Here is a 21,186-nt window from a genome sequence, read left to right as displayed (position 1 = left end):
ATGTTTCTCTTAGGTGCTACTAAACGTAATACCAGTAAACGAAGACTATTTTTGTTTAAAGTTAAAATCCGTTTTTAGAAAACAGAAAACTTTACTTAAACAAAATTACATGATGTCTTATAGACCAATACATTTATTTAAGTGACAAAAAATCCTTGTTGAGGGTATTTATAATTTTTGCTATACCTTAAGAAATGTACTAGATACGTCTGACACGAGCAACATGCATACAACTGTTCGTTATATTAAAACAATAGACAACTTGTTTGCACAATAGTTACATTATCCACCCTCGTTATTGACAACTGCGGGATTTGTTGATATTGTCAGCAAGTGATTTGTTTTAATGACATCAGGGAACCCTCAATTGGCTTCAAACAATTTAAAATTGGACGAATATAACGCTGCCATTGACTTTTTGGATACATTTTTAAATTTGCAATATTATATATAAAAGAAATTATGAGTGCTGTCAGCACAGGGCAAAGTAGTATTACATAGTTAGTATCAGCAATTCTTATGCTGAAATGTAAGATGTGTTGCATACCTATTTACAAACAATTCCTTCAAATTTAATTTTTCAAACAATTTCTAACACAAAGAAAGTGTTCACAAAAGTGAATTTTGATCACTAGAAGCAATGGTGCGAACAGTTTTGAGCTCACGGTAACTGATAGGGGGGAAGAACTTGTATATAGTTACAAAAATGTTTGGAAACCTAGACAAAGTGGTGTTTGCATATCAACTCAAACAATTTAGGATCAAACATGCGCAAGTAATATCGGTAACTGATTACAATTTCTCAATACCTCAGAAACGTTTTCTCATCCAAATATTTAGAAGATGAAAGAGAATTTTTATTAGATTTTGGAGATATTTGAACTTTTTATTCAAATGAAACAAATATTCAGAACGACCTTTAACAGATTATTGCCATTGAATTATAATTTAGAAACAATAGTTCAAACTATTTGTGAAAAATATCGATTTTTCTCCTGTAAAAACCTGCCATAATTAGATACAATTTTAATGAAGAGACTTGTCATATTTCGTTGAAATATATTCTCAAAAAATCTATTAAAAATAATAAAAAGTCTTCTTTAGGTAGCAAAACTCAACAAGCACATACTACATTAGTAACTTGTCAAGTTTATTTTTCGATTTATGTAGTCATTCTTTAATAAACTACTTTTAAGTAAATGTCTTATTATATTTCACATATATTGCATAAACGCACCAGCTACCCTAAAGGATAAACATGGTCGCTACTAGCCGTATGGTCAGATTCTTGTTATTGAGCGGCTCAAATTACATCTTTTTATTGGCTGAAAAGGGCCTAAGCAAACGGTCTATAAAGGCTTCAGGTAGAGGAGTTTCAGTTGGTAGGACCTCCCTGGGAAACACCAGCTAGTAATACGAATGGCTGGGTATATTTGGAAGATTTCCAATCTACCCCGACAAAAATTTGTTGGTTAATTTATTGGAACAAACATTTTCTACTACCTTAGTCGTTTTTTCCTTTTTTAGAGTGATACAAGTGAAAATTTCGAAAAATTGTATATCCTCAAATTTGTACTTTGGTTTCATTTTTACGAAAAAATATCGTTTTTCTTTTCAAACAATATGCACACCCGATATCAGATCACCTACACCGTTATTCCTAGTTCGTTCAGCATCGCCCTGTTCAATCTGTTCCTTCAAAAGTTCTAGTTCCCTAATACCTGACACTGTCATCTCATACTTGTGCGAAACTAAAGATCTATAGAAATGCACCGCGAACGCCAAAAAGACAAACAAAACAGGAACAAGTACTATACTGGCTGACCATGCAGCCGTTTGATTGATATCAAAGAATTTCACCCAACACAAAATCGCAATCTCCGCCAAAAATAACAACAGACCTAACAATGTCGAAAAAGCCCACGCGGTCTCTATGTACCAGTGAAGTTTTTCGTGTGGCGATTCCTCCACCAAATTGATGGCGTCGAGACTACAAATTGCCTCGATGTTGGGCAAGATACATGTGCTTATCATTAAAGCTAGCATGTGTACAGCCACAAGAAGAGTCGTGATTACAGCAAAAGCTACCAGCATAGCAGAGGGAATAGTGGTGGGCGTTTGGAGCTGTACTTCCACCATAGCGACCATCGCAAAGCCGGAGAGCAAAGCTGATGTTTTGCTCGATGCCTTCAGCTTTGCTCTGCTTAATTGTAATTTGCGCCATGACAAGTAACGTGGTGTGTGCAGTTCGTCGCCCATTTGGCTCATACTCCGTCTCTGTTACAAAATCAAAATAAAAGTTAATAAATAACTACAATTAACAGCTTCGAAAAAATAAGTTAATCAAATAGGTATAATAATACAAACAGGAGTATTAGATACGCATTAAAAAAATTCTGTACTAGTCGCCTAGATCTCTTCAATCTATCGTTAGTATCTACATGTACAAATAAAATAATAGCTAGATTTTAATCAATTTCTTTTAGTTTTACTCCTTTAACGCTTGGCCCTTATATCTAATAAAAATTTTGACGATATTCCTGTTTAATATCAAATGACTAAAGTTTTCATGCATGCATAACGGCGTTGTTAAAGGCATCCACTGTCGCAACTATGCGTGTTCACTACTCCGGGTGTAATGCAGTGTGTTGGAGAGAAAGAAAATTCTTTGTACTTCTGCCTCATCGTAAAGTAAGCGACGGCATAATTTGCACGAGCGACCTGGTGCTGTAAGGTTCTGTTTCGAAATAAACCATGCGGACCAAGTCACGGTAATTAGCTAGTTTATTGCGAATACGTTGACTCAAAGTGGTCAATAAATTCCACTATAGTGATGATCATCATAAGGTCGTCAGTCCTAAGACTGATTGGACACGCACCTCGACTCGTTCCTATCCTAAGCTAATCTTCGCATTTCCCTAAAACTAGAACATCCCATATCCTTAACTATTTGTGAACAGTAATCTAATATAGGTCTATATCTACTTCTCTTAACTCCTGTTTCTGCCTCTAATATGTCTCTGACTAGACCTTCATGCCTGAGAAGGTGTCTTACCAACCTTACTCGCCTATTTCTTATTGACTTCCATAGCGTCTCTCCTATTTTTTCTAATACCTCTTCATTTCTAACCTTCTCTATCCACGGTCTCCTCATCATTAGCCTGTAACACCACATTTCGAACGCTTCTAACCTTTTATTTTCCGCCCCGCCCATCATCTATGTTTTGCACCCGTACAGCGCCGCGCTCCAAACATACACCTTTGACAACCTTTTTCGAATTTCTAAATTAACCGTTGGCGAGCATAGAAGTGACTTCTTTTTATTGAAGGTGACTCGACCCTGCGCTATCCCTTGCTTTATATCCCTACAACTCCTTCCGTCCTGACTTATCTGACTTCCTAGATACCTAAAATCAGTCACTTCTTCTAATCTTTCATCTCCTATTTTTATATTCGCCCTTTCCCTACTTTTTCTTCCCTTGCATACCAGTATTTTGGTTTTACTTTTATTTATTTTCATACAATACTGTTTTGTCAATACCGCTTCAATTTTATTTAAAGCTATCTCTAACTCCTCCTTGCTAGATACTAATACTGCTATATCATCTGCAAATCTAGGCGCATACTAATCTTTTGCCTCTCTATGTCTATCCCTACAGTTGATAGTGATATTCGAAGAAAAAAGCAACTTTAAAGTTTAATACTTCAAAATGAAAAGTGGCAAATGAAGCCTGTAATTTATCTTTGAATAGCTTTCTAACAATATCCCACACGCTGAGGTAAACGATAAAAAAGTTGTTTAAATTCTTTAATCTCTATAAACTCAGTATATGAGACATCGTAAAGCAAAAAAGTAAAAACTACCTACGTGCAAAACTTCACTTATATATTTATATACAAGTTTGAAATTATAGAAAACCAGGTGCAAGATAAGAACGAATAAAGAGCAGACACAAACGAAATTGCAAATATTCCGTTTGATGTTACAATGCCGTTTAGAATTTAAAATTGCTTGTATGATTATTTCCTAACTGAAAATGTTAAACATAGATTGTTAAACAAATTATGTATTATCAACAACTGTTTTGATAATCTTTTTTTTCGTTAAAAAAAATGTAACACTATTGTGGTTTCTTACGTTTGGTATAATAAATATAAAGGTGCAGCATATGAATTTATAAACATATAGACGGACCTACAGACAACGAAATTATATTATTAGACACTATTTTCGGAGATAATCGCACTTGATTGTTTATTCTTTATTATTCGTTTATTTCAGATGATACGTATGTGAAAGACATCATTAATAAAATTATGTAATTACAGCAATTTTTCTTTTGTATGTTACAAATAGAATTATATTTATTTCAATTTTGAATATTCTTCTAATCTCCAAAAAATCGCCCACTTAGAAAACGAAATATTATCACTTAATAAAGAACGTTAGTCTTGGTCAGCAATTTATCGAAATCGCTTGAAGTAGATTGCAATTTCAAACTTATTAACTCTCATCAACACATCATACATAAATAGGTAGGTATTTTTGATTGATTGAATCATTTAAATCATTATCATTTGAGCAGCTAATGTATGTGTACAAACTGACAAATTTATTAATCGAATAACATAAATCCTTATTGTGTTGAACTATTTAAATCTGACATTTGGTATATAAATTTGTAATTGAGCGCAACTGAATAATTAAATTTCTTCCGACAAAATTAATCCATCAGTAGTATATTCTAAATTATTTTGAGTTATTATGTATAGTAATTTTAATTTTTAAGTATTACATAAAAATACACAAACAATAGATTGCACGTTTAACATCAGTAAATATTGCAATAAACGCTAAAAATAAATGTCAGATGGTATTCTTGCAACAACAAAGTTGTTGTTTTATTGCAGTGGCAATGAATATACTGCACGAAAATGGTCGCCCCAAACAAAACTTCAGACATTTGAAATATAAATACAATTAATTTAAATATACCTATATTTCGCATTTTTCAATTTCAGATTAAAAAAAATAAACCGAGTGAAATTTTGTCTAGTTTAACATGAAATGTTTATAAAAAAAACTGCACTCATTTACACATTTATTCCTTTGGAAGAGATAAAAAACGCAAAAATTGTCCAAATTTGATGAAACATGAATACAGTTCTAGCAAATTTGTTAATTTTTTTTGTGTATTGCGACATATTCTCGAAAATAGCCACTTACAATTAAGTAAGTTTATTACAATTAGTTCAAAGTGTACATATTTTTGTTTTTAAGTGGAAAACATATCCAAAAGCATTTTCCAACTTCTTTAGTTTCTGAAATTTTTAGTTTTATGTGGAATATCTCCAGAAGCATGTCTCTACCTCTTTAATATATAAAACTTTTACTTTTAAGTGTAATTCTTCAGAAACATGTCCTTACCTCTTTAATATTTAATACTTTTACCATTTATGTGAAATATATCCAGAAATATGTCCCTACCTCTTTAATCTTAAAGTGTTAGTTTTTATGTGGAATATCGTTATAAACATGTCCCTCCTTATTACTTATTTATTTGTTCCTTATAAACCAAAACATTCTCACTTTGTATTGTACAAAATGTTTTAGACATTACCTAACAAGTAACTACAAACTACAAAAATTTCCTTACCTCCATTGTATTGTCCCGGTTAGAAATAAAGCAGCAAAGAAACAGTAATTTGTGCAGTTATTGCAAGAAAGTTTTTTTTTTCAGTCAGGTAATATTTATAATCAGAAGTTTTATAGGTACTAAAGAAAGTATTTTTAAATTACCTTAGAATATTTGTTGCCGTGTGGTCGGTGAAGCAATTGCCATGTACTATCACATGTGAGATTGCCCTTTCCAGTATTCTTGTTTGATGCTAAACCTAAACTACTGGTTGACCACACAGACATTGGCCTCTAGTGTGTACCTAAGTAAAACAAAACATATTAGTATTATAATAATTAGAACTTATAACAATGTAGTTACTAACTAAATATTTTTAAACTCACATCACATCATTTTTGTCTTACAACAAATTAGTTAATAGATACCACACAGAAATGTATGTATACATATAAATAGTAATTAAAATTTATACGGTTCCTGAGTGACTTTAATAATACAAACAATAGTTTCCAGTAAAACAAGCGTAACAATTCAAGGATGTATAATGAAAGCACAATTGGACAAAATAGTTAAAATCTACACATATAGACTATAATTCAAATCAACTGACAGGCAAATTACCATAGTTTTAAAGAGAAACATAATGATATGCTGGGTGCTCCTAATAAACCAATTTATTATTACATAAACTTTTTTGCGATGTTGACGTTTCCTTTCCATAACAAAACAGCATTATAGATTATAAACCAATCAATCAATCAACTGGTGTACATAAAGTAAAATATAATAAAATTAAAACAGACAAAAACACTTATTAACAAATAGATAATTAAATTTGGCTAATGCAGATCGTTCTTCAAGAAGTAATTAGGAATAATGATTTCAGACAGAATTACTTATAAAACCTACAATAAGCTTGATGCTCCAATAAAGCAATTAATTATCATTGTATATATAATTATTTTGGAATGTTTGTTTTCATTTAATTTACTGTAGTTTGTAACCAATTCTCATTTTTTAGCAACAGATAAAAGGAACTTGAAATAAAAAAGAAAAATGAACTCAATTACTTACATAGCCCTATATTCAACCAATATAATTTTAAATTTAATTCAATTAAAGCTTTTCTCTTTACTCAGTACTACTAGTTACAATGCTTAACGCAATTTAAGCACTAATCTGATCGTGAATTATAGTTACATACCTATTTAATTTTTTTAGTATGTGCGCTTTAAATCAAATATAACACAGAATCTATTTACTGACACATACAAGTATACTAATATTTATAAATAAATGTAATATTAGTTAAGTCATAATTACTTTTACAACCATGCGTATGTACAAAAATTGTGTACATAATTTTTAGTACGTGTTATACGTGTTCTTAAAGTTCACATTAATGTTACTTTCATACTGCATTTATCATTACTACATACTATTCTAATTAAAAGTTATTACCACATTTTCTGTTACTTTTAACGTGCAAATACGCCATACAACAATAACAGCCACTGGCAGTTGCACCTGGACACACTGTACGTTTATTTGATCGTCTGTTGTATACAAAATTAGGTAATATTTGGATAATAATAACTCGATTATGCACCACGTCTAATTACCGTACCCGATACCGTTTGATCTTTGGAACCACTTGTTTTGACGTTTTAAGGTATCATTCTTAACATACATAATATTCATAACATCACATTAAAATCATTTTGCTTTTAGTGCCATCTGCACTTAAGAATTTGTAACCATCAGAATACATAACGGTAAATTGTGTTACATTTTTAGTATACTACAATTACTCAATAATAATACAATAGAATCATTAAAATGATCTGTAATCACTAGTTAGTCTCATCTCAACAGTAATCATTTATAATTTCAATTTTAATTTTGGTACATTTTTATCTTCTCGCGAAATTTTAACATAAACACATAAAGAAAACAAATAAATATAACATATTGTGCCTATTAAACACTTATTAATAATATTCGTTACCTACTGTAGTGTAAATTTAAAAAAACAAAACCTTAACAATTCAGTTAATAAAATTCTGTAGTTTTACTTATTAATAATATTCGTTACCTACTGTAGTGTAAATTTAAAAAAACAAAACCTTAACAATTCAGTTAATAAAATTCTGTAGTTTTACAAATTAATATTACTCAAAAATTAGGAATGTTCAGTAGGAAAAATGACCACTAATACCTGTATAGGAATACCTGTCTAGGTGCGAAAGGTAGGTATGAACCAGTATGAACGAGAAAGTTGAATGTTTGCGATAAAATACATTTATTATGTGTATACATTTGTACATACATGTACAACAGCGTTATTGAAGTACCGTCAATTTGTTTATTAATTACGAATTAATTAACTGTTACATTGTAAGTAAAAGTAGCAATATGTTTGATATAGTTATTTTAAATGGGTACTTTATGATTTTTATTTAAATATTATATTTATTAAACTTATTTAACTTTTACATACCCACTAAACTGATGAATGATGATAATTGTTAATATTATTGTGTTTAATATTTTAAACTTGTGCACGTCTTTAGTCAAACAAAGAAAAAAGTATCAGGACACCACTTTTTACAGACCTCACCGATTCATTTACGAAATACATAATATGTAAATTGAACATGCATGTGTTTTAAAGTTAACAATATTCATTTGAATAACTGCACCAAAAACCGAACAGGAGTGAAATGAACTGCAATGGTCCACTTTTCCGACTCCCACGCGTTTAAAGAAATTAGGTACCTAACAAAAAATTTTATGAGTGAAGAATAGGTACAAATTTTAATTAACCTTTTACCATACGAACAAATTTTTAAAACAGAATAATAAAAGCTGTTTTATCATTTGAATCATGAGTTTTTTCCAATATTTCAAGATTGTTNACTGGAAAATACTAAAATTGGCGGTTTTTAGTTAAGAATTTTTATTAAAAAATCACAATTTTTATAAGACAAATATTAAACAATTTAAAAACAATAAACTTGTAATTTCCATAAATTTATTTTTACACTTTACACGTGTTTCACCACTTTGTTAATTTGTAACTTTCGAAGAAGCCACAAAATGGCGAAAAACGTGTAAAGTTTGATGAGTAAATTTTTTGTTTTTTAATACGAATTTCCATCAAGTAAAAATAAATTCGATTAATCTTTTTAATTTACTTTTAATTATATCTTTGAGAAATCGAAAGAATGGTAGTAAAATAGTGTTAACCACAGGTGAAGTGTTAATTTGAAACAATTTTACCACCTATCTTGTCTAAAGGTTCGTACAACAAACAATTCATTTTTCTACCTCTATTTGTAAGAAAACACGGTATTTAACAACGAAAGGGTCTTCTCCTCATTTTTTAACGCTATTTAATTTATGAATGATTCTTTTGGATATGTTCCTTTTTTTTCATTTTCACTCTTCTTATGCTCTTTTTACAATGGAACATTAATTTTATGATTATCTTTGAAACTTTACGAAAATGTACTCTTAGCCACGTTGTCAGCCGGTCAAAAATATTATCTATGGTCAAAAATGATCAAAACAGTTAAAAGGATATGTTCTTAAAAAGTTAGGTTAATTTCAATCCAACATTTTATTGTTTTCTTCCTTTTTTTATTAAAATTATTAATAAAACAATTTAAATCTTACAGATTATCATAGTCTATGATGAAAGTATATACAATCAAAAAGTAAAAGAAGGATCTGAAAACTCGAAATAGAATGGATTTAGTTTACCGAAAAGTTTTCACTAAATTAACAACGGATGTATTCAAAAGAGGTTTCCAAATACGATTTTATCCGCGTTGGCAACATAGGACTCCACGACGAGTCTATTCAGCAGATGAATATGCCGAAATTGAGTTACAAGAAGTCATAAAAAGTAAACAAATAGAAATAGAAAAGCCAACAAAATTTTCATTTTCCAACCGAGAAGATAGTAAAAAAGATCATAGTGAAGACACATTAAACTTAAACTCACAAAATAAACAGAAAAAGAAAATTAATAGACCCAAACAAGTGATAAAAGAGACAACTACAACAGATATGTTGAGTACTTCAATTGATGCTGAAGGCAATTTTATTTATAGCAAAGCAAAAAATAATGATCCTCAAGTAAGGTAATTTTTTATTAAATAGGTTTAATATCAAATAATAACCAAGAAAAATCCAATTTTAGCTCTATTTTGACCACAGTCAAATCACACAAGCACAAGAAAAAAGAAGGTCTATCTCTTTTAGAAGGCAAGAGAATGATAGTGGAAGCTCTGAAAGCTAACTGCTCACTTAAATATCTACTTTTTAGTAGAACAAAAGATGTAGAATGTATAAAAAAATATTTACCAAAATTTGGAGTAAAAATTCTAAAGGTGCCCTATAGAGAAATGCAGATGTGGTCTGATTTAGTTACCACTCCAGGAATTATGGGTATGTTTTATTATTAGGAATCACTGATTTTGATTAAAAATACTTACTACAACTATAAATACTACTTACATTTTTATTTTAGGGATTATTAAGCTGCCAAAAGTGGATGAATACAATTCTCCCTCAAACTCTTTACCACTGACAATTATTTGCGATAATATAAGAGAACCTGGTAATTTAGGGGCCACTTTAAGAATAGCAGCTGGAGTAGGTGCAGAAAAAGTTATATTAACTAAAGGTATAATGTTCATAAACTTTTATATTAGTGTTCATATCTACCAATTGGAAAAACCTCTATCTGTAGTTACCCAGACGATTTTTTTTTAATTTAAAAGAAATTATAAACTGTAATAATTACAGACGATGATAATTGTTAATATTATTGTGTTTAATATTTTAAACTTGTGCACGTCTTTAGTCAAACAAAGAAAAAAGTATCAGGACACCACTTTTTACAGACCTCACCGATTCATTTACGAAATACATAATATGTAAATTGAACATGCATGTGTTTTAAAGTTAACAATATTCATTTGAATAACTGCACCAAAAACCGAACAGGAGTGAAATGAACTGCAATGGTCCACTTTTCCGACTCCCACGCGTTTAAAGAAATTAGGTACCTAACAAAAAATTTTATGAGTGAAGAATAGGTACAAATTTTAATTAACCTTTTACCATACGAACAAATTTTTAAAACAGAATAATAAAAGCTGTTTTATCATNATTTCTTTGTTTTGAAGTTTAACAGGGATACTTATCATTTAATTATTAAAAAATCGTCTATTAATCAATAAATAAAAAAGGAGACTTACTGTGGTTATAACTAAAATTTTTCATTGGGGGACACATGTTTCGCCCACTTCTGATAATGTGAAGTGGCGAAACACGTGACCTCATTTCGCAAAAAAAATTTAATGGTATGCAAGATGAGTCTATTTATTCATTTATCAGTGTCAAGTTTTTACTTTGTCTATTGTTTTGTTTTAACTGAATTATATTTAAGGATTAAAGAATTTATATTTAAGGATGTGTTGATCTGTGGGAGACAAAAGTTCTAAGAAGTTCCATGGGAGCACACTTTAAACTTCAAATACACTCGAAAATGGATTGGCCTAGTATTACAAAAATTTTAGACAGCAGCTCTCATTTATTAATTGCAGATAATCATATAGTTACAGAAGCAGAACATTTTGGAAAAGTAAATAAAGCCGATGAATTAAAAGAAATAATTCAATCTATTCCGTTGCTGCCTTATTATAATTTAGATTTTTCAAAAATGAATCCATTAGTTCTTGTAATAGGGGGTGAAACTGAAGGTATAAGTGAGGAATCATTTAAGGCTGCTGTTAAGTATAAAGGAGTTCGGCTTAATATACCTTTAAAAAATGATGTAGAAAGTTTGAACACAGGTTCAGCTTTGTCTGTTATAGCTTTTGAAATTTTGAAGCAATTTGAATGTAAAACAGATGATTTTAGTAAATTAGAAAAGCTTGTTGTTTAAATATGACATAAAAAATCAATAAATTGAGTTAGAATATTGTTTATTGATTTGTATTTATGTTTTTTTTCGAATTTAAATTTAATTTCTGAAATGAAATTTTCTGGGGTGTCTTAGATTGAAAAATATACAAGAACAAACTGATGAATTTTTTAAACGAACTGAAAAACCAAAGTTTAGTAAAGAAATAAGAAAAAATAACTGCAGCTTCAACTTTTATTTATTGTGCATAAAAATTTATCTTAACAATAAAAAAATCATAATGTAAATAAATTAAATTCTGCCAAATAATTTTTTTATTTCTTTTTATTTTATAATAAGCACAACGTACACGAGGGTAAACACATTAATGTTTGATGAGTTTTTTAGTGAGGAAGGGGAGTTAAGTTTTTTTGCTGATAAAGAAAATTTACGTAAGATAGTTTGGATCATAGATTATAGATATACAAATGTTACCCTTTGTATGTTTGTATATCTATTTGCATAACCTTCATTTAAAGTAATAATAAATATCTTCTCTATAGTCGAAGTTATTTGCATGCGCGCCCTCTATAGAAGTGTTTATAATTAATACCATATAGTTAGGTAAGTATTATATTCTTAAATTAAATTAAAACCATGACATTATTTTACTGTACTTACCTGGTTTAAATTGAAACAGTGCGTTCAACAATATTGGAAATTGTTATTAAAAGCCTGTTACGACTGCAACTGAGACAGAATATTTTGACATATATATGACATAACTAAATTCAGAGTTCTTCCGTTGTCCCATTAGCGTTATCCTTTGTAGTTGCCGTGGTTTGTCTATGTGCCTTCGTTTACATTTGTGAAAATGGCGCTTATATGTGCAAGTAAGTTCAGAAATATTATTTGTCGTAAATAAAATATAATTTATTTCATTTCGCCTTATATGCTTAAGGAAGTTTCGTCTTTTTCTTTTTGTAATATTATATTTTCCTGTCATGTAACTGATTACTATAATCAAATGACGGTATAGATACCGGCTATAACCTATATGTTTAATAAAATTAATTGTTTGCAGTTTCTAACGAAGTGCCAGAACATCCAGTCGTTTCTCCTTCGTCCGGAGCGATTTTTGAAAAGAGAATAATTGAAAAATATATACTGGAAAATGGTATAGACCCCATTAGTGGAAAAGAATTAAGCACTGATGAATTAATTGAAATCAAAAGTAAGACTATATACTAGATAATTACCTCATCTATACAATATTGTTTTTTAGCACCACCTATTGTTAAACCTAAACCTCCAAGTGCTACTAGTATTCCTGCAACGTTGAAACTGTTACAAGATGAATGGGATGCAGTTATGCTATACAGTTTTACACAAAGACAACAGCTTCAAACAGCTAGACAAGAACTTAGTCATGCACTTTATCAACATGATGCAGCCTGTAGAGTTATTGCAAGGCTTAATAAAGAAGTTACTGCTGCTAGAGAAGCTTTGGCTACTCTTAAACCACAAGCAGGAATTACTCAAGTTCCTCAGCCTGTAAATATTTATATTTTTACATATTGTTTAATAAATTGTACTCTGGTGAGATATTTACATTTACTTTATAATTTGTTTCTAGGCTGTTGCTGCAGAAGCTGCTGGTGTAGCAAATCAACCAACAGAACAAGCTGGTATGAGTGCAGAAGTTATTCAAAAATTGCAAGACAAGGCAACTGTTTTAACACAAGAGAGAAAAAAACGAGGAAGAACAGTGCCAGAGGAACTTACCTCTCAAGATGATTTAAAATCATTTAGAACAGTTGCATCTCATCCGGTGAGTTTATATTTAATATTCTTAAAATATTTTGTACTCTCTAAGTTATAATTAAATTGTCAACATTACCAATTTCATATAACTGTTTATGTTAATATAAAATGAAAAATTGGATAGATGGTGTAAAATTTTTAGGGGCTGCATTCTGCAAGTATCCCTGGGATTTTGGCTCTTGATATTCATGCATCAGATACAAGCAAAATTTTAACTGGAGGAAATGATAGAAATGCTACAGTGTTTAATAAAGATACAGAACAGGTTATTGCAATTTTGAAAGGACACACTAAGAAAGTTAGTCGTGTAATATATCATCCTGATGAAGATTTAGTTATAACAGGTAAAGTACTTTTAATTTAAAATACAAGGTTCTTTTATAAGTGAATAATAGAACTTGGTTATAGCGTCACTTGAGGGACTAATAATATTTTGATGTATTAACCAAGTATTATTATTAAAAATAGTTTACATGCTATGAATTTATAATACAAACTGAACAATTTGTCGTTTTTAACCGAGATTTTTAGCGGTAGTTTGAATGGTAGATTTGTGGATCTATTAAAAATTAACGTTACATTATTGTTTTTATTATAATCGATGTTAAAACCAAGTTCTATTATAAGCTATACCTGTACTGGATAGGTTTTTTTAGAAACATTTCGAACCATTAAAAATATGGGCTATCGTTCGATTTTTGAGTAATTGTTTTGAAAAATAATTCTTAATTCGTAGGTATATTACGCTACTTTAACGTTATTGATATTTTAGCATCTCCTGACACAACAATTCGTATTTGGAATGTGCCTACGTCTCAGACAACATTACTTCTTCGGGGTCATGATGGACCAGTAACAGGCCTTTCTCTTCATCCAACTGGTGATTATATTTTATCGACATCCGAAGATCAACATTGGGCATTTTCTGACATTAGAACCGGTCGATTATTAACAAAAGTTGCAGATCAAGCAAACGTAGCACTTACGACGGCTCAGTTCCATCCTGATGGATTAATTTTTGGTACTGGCACTGCTGATTCTCAAGTAAAAATTTGGGATTTGAAGGAGCAAAGCAACGTTGCGAACTTCACAGGTTTGAGTCTTAATTTTAATATCTGCAAGAGCTTTTAAAAACTTTAACTATTTTCGTTTGTAAAAAAAATATCGCTATTTTGTACTATTATGCAAAAATACAACGAAATATGCACTATGAAAAATAGTACAAGATAGTAAGATATGCTTAATGTACAACGGTTCATAAAATGTAAAATTTAATGATAATGACAATTGAGCAGTTATATTGAAGACTTTTACATATTTTTGTTTAACTTGTTCACCGTATTATTTTTTTTCCCTTTTTGTATACTCCCTTTTTTCTCAAGCAGTAGACGACTTATTAAGCAAAGTTAAGTAAGAATAGCGCGTAACGGGAATCGCAATAAAATTGAAGCACTTGAGTGTTGCCGTAAATGTTTATAATTCGAGGGTTTATTTGTAATTGGTAACCCTTCAAGGATTTTATTTTTAATTGTCAGTGGTTTCTTACTATTTACATTATTGTTTTGTTTACAATTTTTTCAATGTGGTGATACCATTTAGGTAGCAACTGATTATTATACCATACTGTTTTTATTTGTACATATATTGTTTCTGTTTACTAAATAAAGATTGAAAAATATTAAATGTGAAAAGAGTAATTAAGTACATTTTAAATATCAATAAACATAAAAAATATGTAAATGTTTTATAAACTTTAATATTTTACAATGCAAGTTTTAAAAAAAATTAAATATCTGTCTTCTACACATTGAATTAAAATTCTTTAATTTTCTAGGTCATTCTGGCGCTATTACAAGCATATCGTTTTCCGAAAATGGGTATTATTTGGCAACGGCAGCCGACGATGCATGTGTGAAACTGTGGGATTTACGAAAATTGAAAAATTTTAAGACGTTACAATTGGAAGAAGGTTATCAAATTAAAGATTTATGTTTTGACCAAAGTGGTACATACCTAGCAATCGCGGGAAGTGATATAAGGTAAGAGAAAAAATTAACATAAGTATAGCAATTTTTAGGAAAGTTATTTTAAAACTGTATTCTTTAAAATTAGTTTAAAAATGTACTCTTTTATTAATTGTGTTATACAATCGATAAAAGCTATAACCATTGGTTTTTCAATTTATATGCTTTGTTTATATTGTATTACTGTATTTCCTATTTCTGTTTAAATTTCAGAATTTATCTCTGTAAGCAATGGCAAGAATTAAAGGTATTTAACGATCATACAGCGGCTGCAACGGGAGTTAGATTCGGCAAACACGCTCATTTCATAGCGTCTACGTCAATGGATAGAACGCTGAAAATCTACGGTCTTCAATAGTTTCAATTCAGTCACATTGATTGTTTATCATTATTAAACTTAAATTAGTCTCTATAGGAAGTGAAATAACAAACTGTTTTTGTGAATGTATGGATATTTTGAGAATTAGTTAAGTTATTGGATAAACCTAAATGTTTAGTGCGTCGAGTTTTGTACAATAAACAATTTAGTTTGTTTAATATCTAGTTTAAATTATTACTTTTTAAAAATATGTAAAGTTTGAAAATAAAAACAATACGTTGAAAGGAGAGGACCGATTCAAATAGGAAAATAATAAATTTCCTTGTAATGTTCACATAATTTAAATAATGACCGGATCAATTTAGTAGATAATTAAGAAGCAAGCTAATTAAAAACTCACTGGCAATATAAAGCATTTGATATGTACAATCAACCCTACTTAACATTCCTGTTACTGTATTAATAAGCAAAATCTACAATAAAAAAAACAATTAAAATTTTTCAATTAATATGAAGAATTTAAAGTTAAAGATTTAGTTAAATTAGTTAATATATATTTAGAAATAAAGGAGATGAAATAAATGAACAGAACAGTTAGGATTTATTCTTGTGTTTCATAAAGGATTGAACCTGACAAAGTTGTGTAAACATGTGTGAATAATAAAAATATTAGTTTTACTTTCAGTATATATTTCAGCCTTTTTGAATACTTGTAAAAAAGAATGAAAGGTAATAAGATAATTCAAGTAAAGGTATCGATTAAATGTAAGTTTTGATATATCATGATAATAATTAACAACAAATGACAGAAATTTACAAAAATCACATTTATTATTTACGGACATTATTAACTTACTCCTAAATATATATGGCTGAAATGATCAAGTTAGTAATGTGTCATCTAATTCTTCTTCTTTTCCTTCTGCATGGTGCATAATTTTTCTAAGCACTTTACTTATTACATCAGATAATGATTCTCGGGCCCCAACGTCAAGTACATTCAAATATTTCTTTGAAAAAAAGTATAAAAATTATTAAGACAGTTAATTTTTGGCCTTTAATCGATAAAAGTTAATTTCCATAATGACTTTTGAGTGAAGCAAACTAAACAGCTTTACAATATTGTTTCACTCCACAGATTCACATCAGACGTTTCTGAAGATGTCTCTGTGTGAAACAATATTTTAGAGCGCTGTCTTATCAGATTAATTTCAGAAAGTATATGTTAATGTCATCAGCGAAGATTAGAATTTCAGTATACCTTAAATTTTTGATAACATAATTTATACGTAAACACCCATTCATATAGCAATTTCAAATCTGTTTGCTATAATATATTTCGATAACATTATTTTGATGTAAACTTTTATTCATGTAGCAATTTAAAATCTGCTTGTTAAAATACAGATGTAAACAAATACGGTACACTTACCTGATGTGTTTCATCGTCTTCTTTTAATCGAAGAACCGCAATAAGTGCTATTTCTGAATTTGCTTTGACAAATACGTTCTTTTCTTTAGTTCCGTTAACTAATGCGGGTAACAATAGTTTCAGAAGTTCCGGGACCATTTTTTCAGGCGGCACCCTTCTTGCCAAATGAATACAAATTTTCGCCAATAATTGCTTCACGTCGTTACTATTATTGTTCATAGTCTAGTAAGGTAAAAATTTTGGAAATTAACCCATATTTTACAATAATATATACAAGGTGTAACTAAAATAAGTGCGGAGTTTGCAGGAGATTATAAGGCACTATAAAACAAGAAAGTTGTGTAAATGTTTGTAGGCCCCAAAAATTTCTCCGTTTCTAAGGAAAACCTTATAAATTTAAAGGCAAATGTTCTGCGAATCACGTAGAAAAATATCGATAGGGTGGCGAATTTTAAAAAACCAGTTGTTGCATCTCGATAATTTACAGTGAGCGCAGCCTTACAGCAAACTAATTTTTAGCCTCGAATAGATTTATGTCAGTGGTTTCGGCGAAAAAATGCTTCATTAGACGCATTATGGTGACTTCTTTGTATGGAGTTGTATGAAACAGCGCGTGTATCACACTTCAGTGCACCACCCTACCGATGTACAGGAACGTGTAAAGTACGTTACAAATGAAATTTGCTAAATGCCTGATACTTTTTGGCGAATCAGAAATAATTTTGTATGACGTCTTTTTAGCACACAGTTCCACTTTTAAACAATTTTTGTAGTGTGCTTATGTGTGTGTGTTGACCGGCGTTTTTATTGTTTTATTGTCGCCTAACGACGCTGTTATATTCACCATGCGATTGCTTATTCCATCTAGCTAACACGCTTTAAAGCTCTGTACTTATTTCCGTTCACCCTATATAACTCGAAATCAGAGAATAAAAAAAATATGTGTACTACTTTAAAATCTCTTACCTTAACAAAGGGTGTCAATAGAGCTACGGGTAGTGGCTCATTATTGAGTAAAACGTACTCTAATAGATAACCACAGGATCGGATTGCTGTCTGGGTGATAGGAACTCTGTCACTTGAAAGTTGACTCAAGATAGTTTTTGTTAGTCTTAGCTGATATTGTTCGTCCCATAAAAGAGCAGGAGATTCTTTAAGAACCACAGAAAGGGCTGCCCCTCTTCCTTGTCTTAAAGTCCAGTCAGCTGAAGTATCATCATCTAAGAATTAACAAAGACAAATCAATTTTCAGTTATTATTTAATTTTTACTTTTTTTCAAAGACAAATTAAATAAAGAATTAACTGAATGTTTTTATGTAATATAACAATGAAAGATCTTAAGTAACTTAGTTACTCTTATTATTGGTAAAAATATGTTTGAGTGTGTTAGAAAGCCAAGATTTCTCCAGAAGGATATCAAAAGACTTAATGCAGCTTTAGCGTTGTAAATAAATCCCCACCTTTCTTATTTTAAATTATTAAACAATTATCACTTATGGCTATTTTTATCAGAAGTCCTACATCTAAACAATCTTTTTAGGTGATAAATTTGGAAAATTTTGGCTTATTTTCAAAACAATTACCTAAATACCATAAGTTTCAGTAAAACTTACTTAAAATATGTTCAGTTATTGTTGTGTCTAGTTGAGGTGGTGGTAACCATTTGCAAAGGGCACCTAAACAACCAGCAGCAACGTTTCTTGTCACCTCTTCAGGATGGTTTAGTAAACTAATAAGTGTCGAATGAATTTGTTTCCTGACGGGTTCGGACATTTTGTCTCCTGCAGGGCTTATAATTCCTCTCAAAGCATGAAGGGTGGTTTCTCTGAATAATAAAAAAACATTAATTGTGAATTTAATCAAAAAATTTATAATCCCTAAAAGTACTGTATTATTAGTATTAAGTATGTGTATATTCTGTGCTAATTCTGAGGCGGTGAGTGGGCCAAAACCCCCTCATCACGTTCATGTAAATTTCTCAAATAAATAAATAAATATAATAAATTTGCATGACGTATATTCAGGCGCGGATACAAAATTTAAACATTTAAATAATGTTCTGTTTGACTGTAAACTAAATTTAATAAGTATAAAATAAATGTACAAAAAGTGATAATAATAGGCAACAACGAATTTCAAAGCAAAAATTTAACTAACTCAAATCTAAAAATCTGAAGTCCAAAGTAATCTATTCTATTACTCCTGGTCACTATGAATTTTTCGAAAGATGAAAACGACCTTTCCGCTGATGCCAATTGTAAACGCACTCATTTTGCTAACGAGATACGAGTAGATAGAGCTGCCTAAAAAATTACGTAGATGTGGGGGGGGGGCAATTTCACCCAATGTCCCGGCTGTATCCGCGCCTGCGTATATTCTTAAACTTAAGTACATGGTTCCTTCTTACCGAACTGATGAATCGTCTGTGTTTTTTATAGTGTTGTGCAATTCAGTAAACAAGGGATCAGGCCTTTGATGGATTACAATCAAATAGCTAAGCGCTTGTGCCGCCTTCAGTCTCACAGTTCTATTTGGGTCGTTTAGTGCTTTAATGAAGGTTGTTTGAAGTTGTGGAAGAAATTGTTTCAGCATTATTCCAACCTAAAGTTATAGTTTTGAAATAGAATTAATCTTAATAGTAATAACTTAGAAACTGAGTATAGTAACCCTTTAAGTAAATTAAACATAACATCTATTTAACTATTTATAAAATTCTCAGAAAAGTATAAAATTGTAAAGTGCTACAACTAATTGACAATGGATGGTTAAATAATCTAAATGTACTAATTCTAAGTGAATAATAAAAAAGACACAGTTAACTATTGTCTTTAGCAAAAGAAAGTACTCATACAAGTTTATAAAATAAACTTTCTTGAAGAATTAATACACCAATCTAATATACAACTTACCTAAATATAATACAGTATGAATGTGTCATATTTAGTTGTTGATTTGTTAAAACTATTAATTTTAAAAAAATACTCGCTTTGTTGTATAATTCATTAAAGAAACCCTTATATATTATTAAAAAGTTTACCTTTGCCAAAAGAGTGGCTAACGTCTCCAAAACGGCCGATTTTACATTTGAGCTAAATCGATCGCCAAGAATCCTAATGAGGGGTCCAGTAATTGCTACCACACTCGGTTGTAGAGCAGCAGCACTAGTTAACCGGATAACTTCACCTAATCCTTGGGCTGCTTGTTCTTTTTCGTCGCCATCGCCGTTCAAAATGGCTTCACGGAAAATTGGCAAAATAGGGGCGATTCCTTTTGGTAAGCAAAAGCCAGGTAGTAACAAATCTGTACCGATTCCTTTTATATCTGACAACGCATACCGGACGGCTTGGCGAACATCCGAAACGTAAGCTGCCTGCTGCTTTGGTTCCAGATTCTAATAATTAAAATCAATGAAATTTATTATTCTGGGAGCAATTTACAAAATTAATAACAAAATCATTTTATTGTATTTAATAAACAATTTAACAGCTATCATGAAATAATACACATTCAATGTACCTAAACCATTCTTAGTGTCGCGTTTTGGCGTTTCTGATATTTAGAGTGATACTAAATTATTAAACGTATTACGTTTAGATACATTCCCCTCTCTTTGCAATTATTTTACCTTCAGAAATCGTCTTTATGAATGAATAAATGAATACTCTTTTGAGGTGAAAAACTGAGTTGTCCTTATTGTTAATCAACTTTATTATATAAACTTTTATAAGGAACATCGTTAAATCATTAACTATTCCATTATTTTCCTTATTAAACACAATAATTGATGTGATATATCCTACCTTAGTGATTGCATTTAGTGCTTCCCACGCCATCTGCAGAACGTCCTTGTCATTATCAGTACACAAGTGTATAAGACCACGCAATAACTGTGGAACATGGGCGATATATTGCGCTCGGGAATTTGCACAGAAAGCACACAAGAGCGCCGCAGCTGCTCGTCGTTGATCAGTATTATCAGTACGGGTGTTTTCTAATAAAGTATCCACAACCGTTCTTATTCCTGTTTCGT

The 21,186-nt window shown here is 30.4% G+C and overlaps 4 protein-coding genes across 9 annotated transcripts in view; 2 read left to right on the top strand and 2 right to left on the bottom strand.

Annotated features, from left to right (window-relative positions):
• Window positions 1-658: 658 nt before the first annotated feature.
• Window positions 659-8,341, bottom strand: LOC108733124 (calcium release-activated calcium channel protein 1). 4 transcript variants are annotated; one of them, XM_025981514.1, is made up of 3 exons: window positions 8,140-8,341; window positions 5,801-5,940; window positions 659-2,277 (listed from the first exon to the last, which is right to left on the bottom strand). In XM_025981514.1, the coding sequence occupies exons 2-3, from the start codon at window positions 5,921-5,923 to the stop codon at window positions 1,615-1,617; spliced, it is 786 nt and encodes a 261-aa protein (XP_025837299.1). In that variant the 5' UTR covers window positions 5,924-5,940; window positions 8,140-8,341; the 3' UTR covers window positions 659-1,614. The 4 variants fall into 4 exon arrangements, with proteins under 4 accessions (XP_025837299.1, XP_025837298.1, XP_025837297.1 ...); XM_025981513.1 differs by lacking the exon at window positions 8,140-8,341 and adding an exon at window positions 7,104-7,357; XM_025981512.1 differs by lacking the exon at window positions 8,140-8,341 and adding an exon at window positions 7,101-7,356.
• Window positions 7,819-11,645, top strand: LOC108733122 (rRNA methyltransferase 3, mitochondrial). 3 transcript variants are annotated; one of them, XM_018464172.2, is made up of 5 exons: window positions 7,819-7,888; window positions 9,320-9,787; window positions 9,847-10,094; window positions 10,177-10,332; window positions 11,123-11,645. In XM_018464172.2, exons 2-5 carry the CDS (start codon window positions 9,390-9,392, stop codon window positions 11,596-11,598), a joined length of 1,278 nt encoding a protein of 425 aa, XP_018319674.1. In that variant the 5' UTR covers window positions 7,819-7,888; window positions 9,320-9,389; the 3' UTR covers window positions 11,599-11,645. The 3 variants fall into 3 exon arrangements, with proteins under 3 accessions (XP_018319674.1, XP_018319673.1, XP_018319672.1); XM_018464171.2 differs by lacking the exon at window positions 7,819-7,888 and adding an exon at window positions 9,164-9,236; XM_018464170.2 differs by lacking the exon at window positions 7,819-7,888 and adding an exon at window positions 9,168-9,241.
• A 587-nt stretch (window positions 11,646-12,232) lies between these two features.
• LOC108733120 (pre-mRNA-processing factor 19) lies at window positions 12,233-16,232 on the top strand. Its single transcript, XM_018464169.2, has 8 exons — window positions 12,233-12,449; window positions 12,641-12,790; window positions 12,842-13,110; window positions 13,193-13,387; window positions 13,523-13,724; window positions 14,153-14,473; window positions 15,215-15,419; window positions 15,618-16,232. Exons 1-8 carry the CDS (start codon window positions 12,431-12,433, stop codon window positions 15,760-15,762), a joined length of 1,506 nt encoding a protein of 501 aa, XP_018319671.1. The 5' UTR covers window positions 12,233-12,430; the 3' UTR covers window positions 15,763-16,232.
• A 160-nt stretch (window positions 16,233-16,392) lies between these two features.
• The window catches only part of LOC108733105 (eIF-2-alpha kinase activator GCN1), a 38,017-nt gene continuing 33,223 nt past the window's right edge, over window positions 16,393-21,186 (bottom strand). The window contains exons 31-37 of the mRNA XM_025981492.1: window positions 20,957-21,177; window positions 20,194-20,547; window positions 19,564-19,757; window positions 18,770-18,981; window positions 18,122-18,375; window positions 17,156-17,377; window positions 16,393-16,733 (exon numbers count right to left, since the gene is read on the bottom strand). Of these exons, the coding sequence (XP_025837277.1) occupies window positions 16,605-16,733; window positions 17,156-17,377; window positions 18,122-18,375; window positions 18,770-18,981; window positions 19,564-19,757; window positions 20,194-20,547; window positions 20,957-21,177 (1,586 nt within the window). The 3' untranslated portion in view covers window positions 16,393-16,604. The remainder of the gene's footprint in view (window positions 16,734-17,155; window positions 17,378-18,121; window positions 18,376-18,769; window positions 18,982-19,563; window positions 19,758-20,193; window positions 20,548-20,956; window positions 21,178-21,186) is intronic.

Source organism: Agrilus planipennis, unplaced genomic scaffold (genome assembly GCF_000699045.2).
Source record: "Agrilus planipennis isolate EAB-ADULT unplaced genomic scaffold, Apla_2.0 scaffold53, whole genome shotgun sequence".
NCBI classification, from domain to species: Eukaryota; Metazoa; Arthropoda; class Insecta; order Coleoptera; family Buprestidae; genus Agrilus; species Agrilus planipennis.
This window is presented reverse-complemented; position numbering and strand designations above follow the sequence as displayed.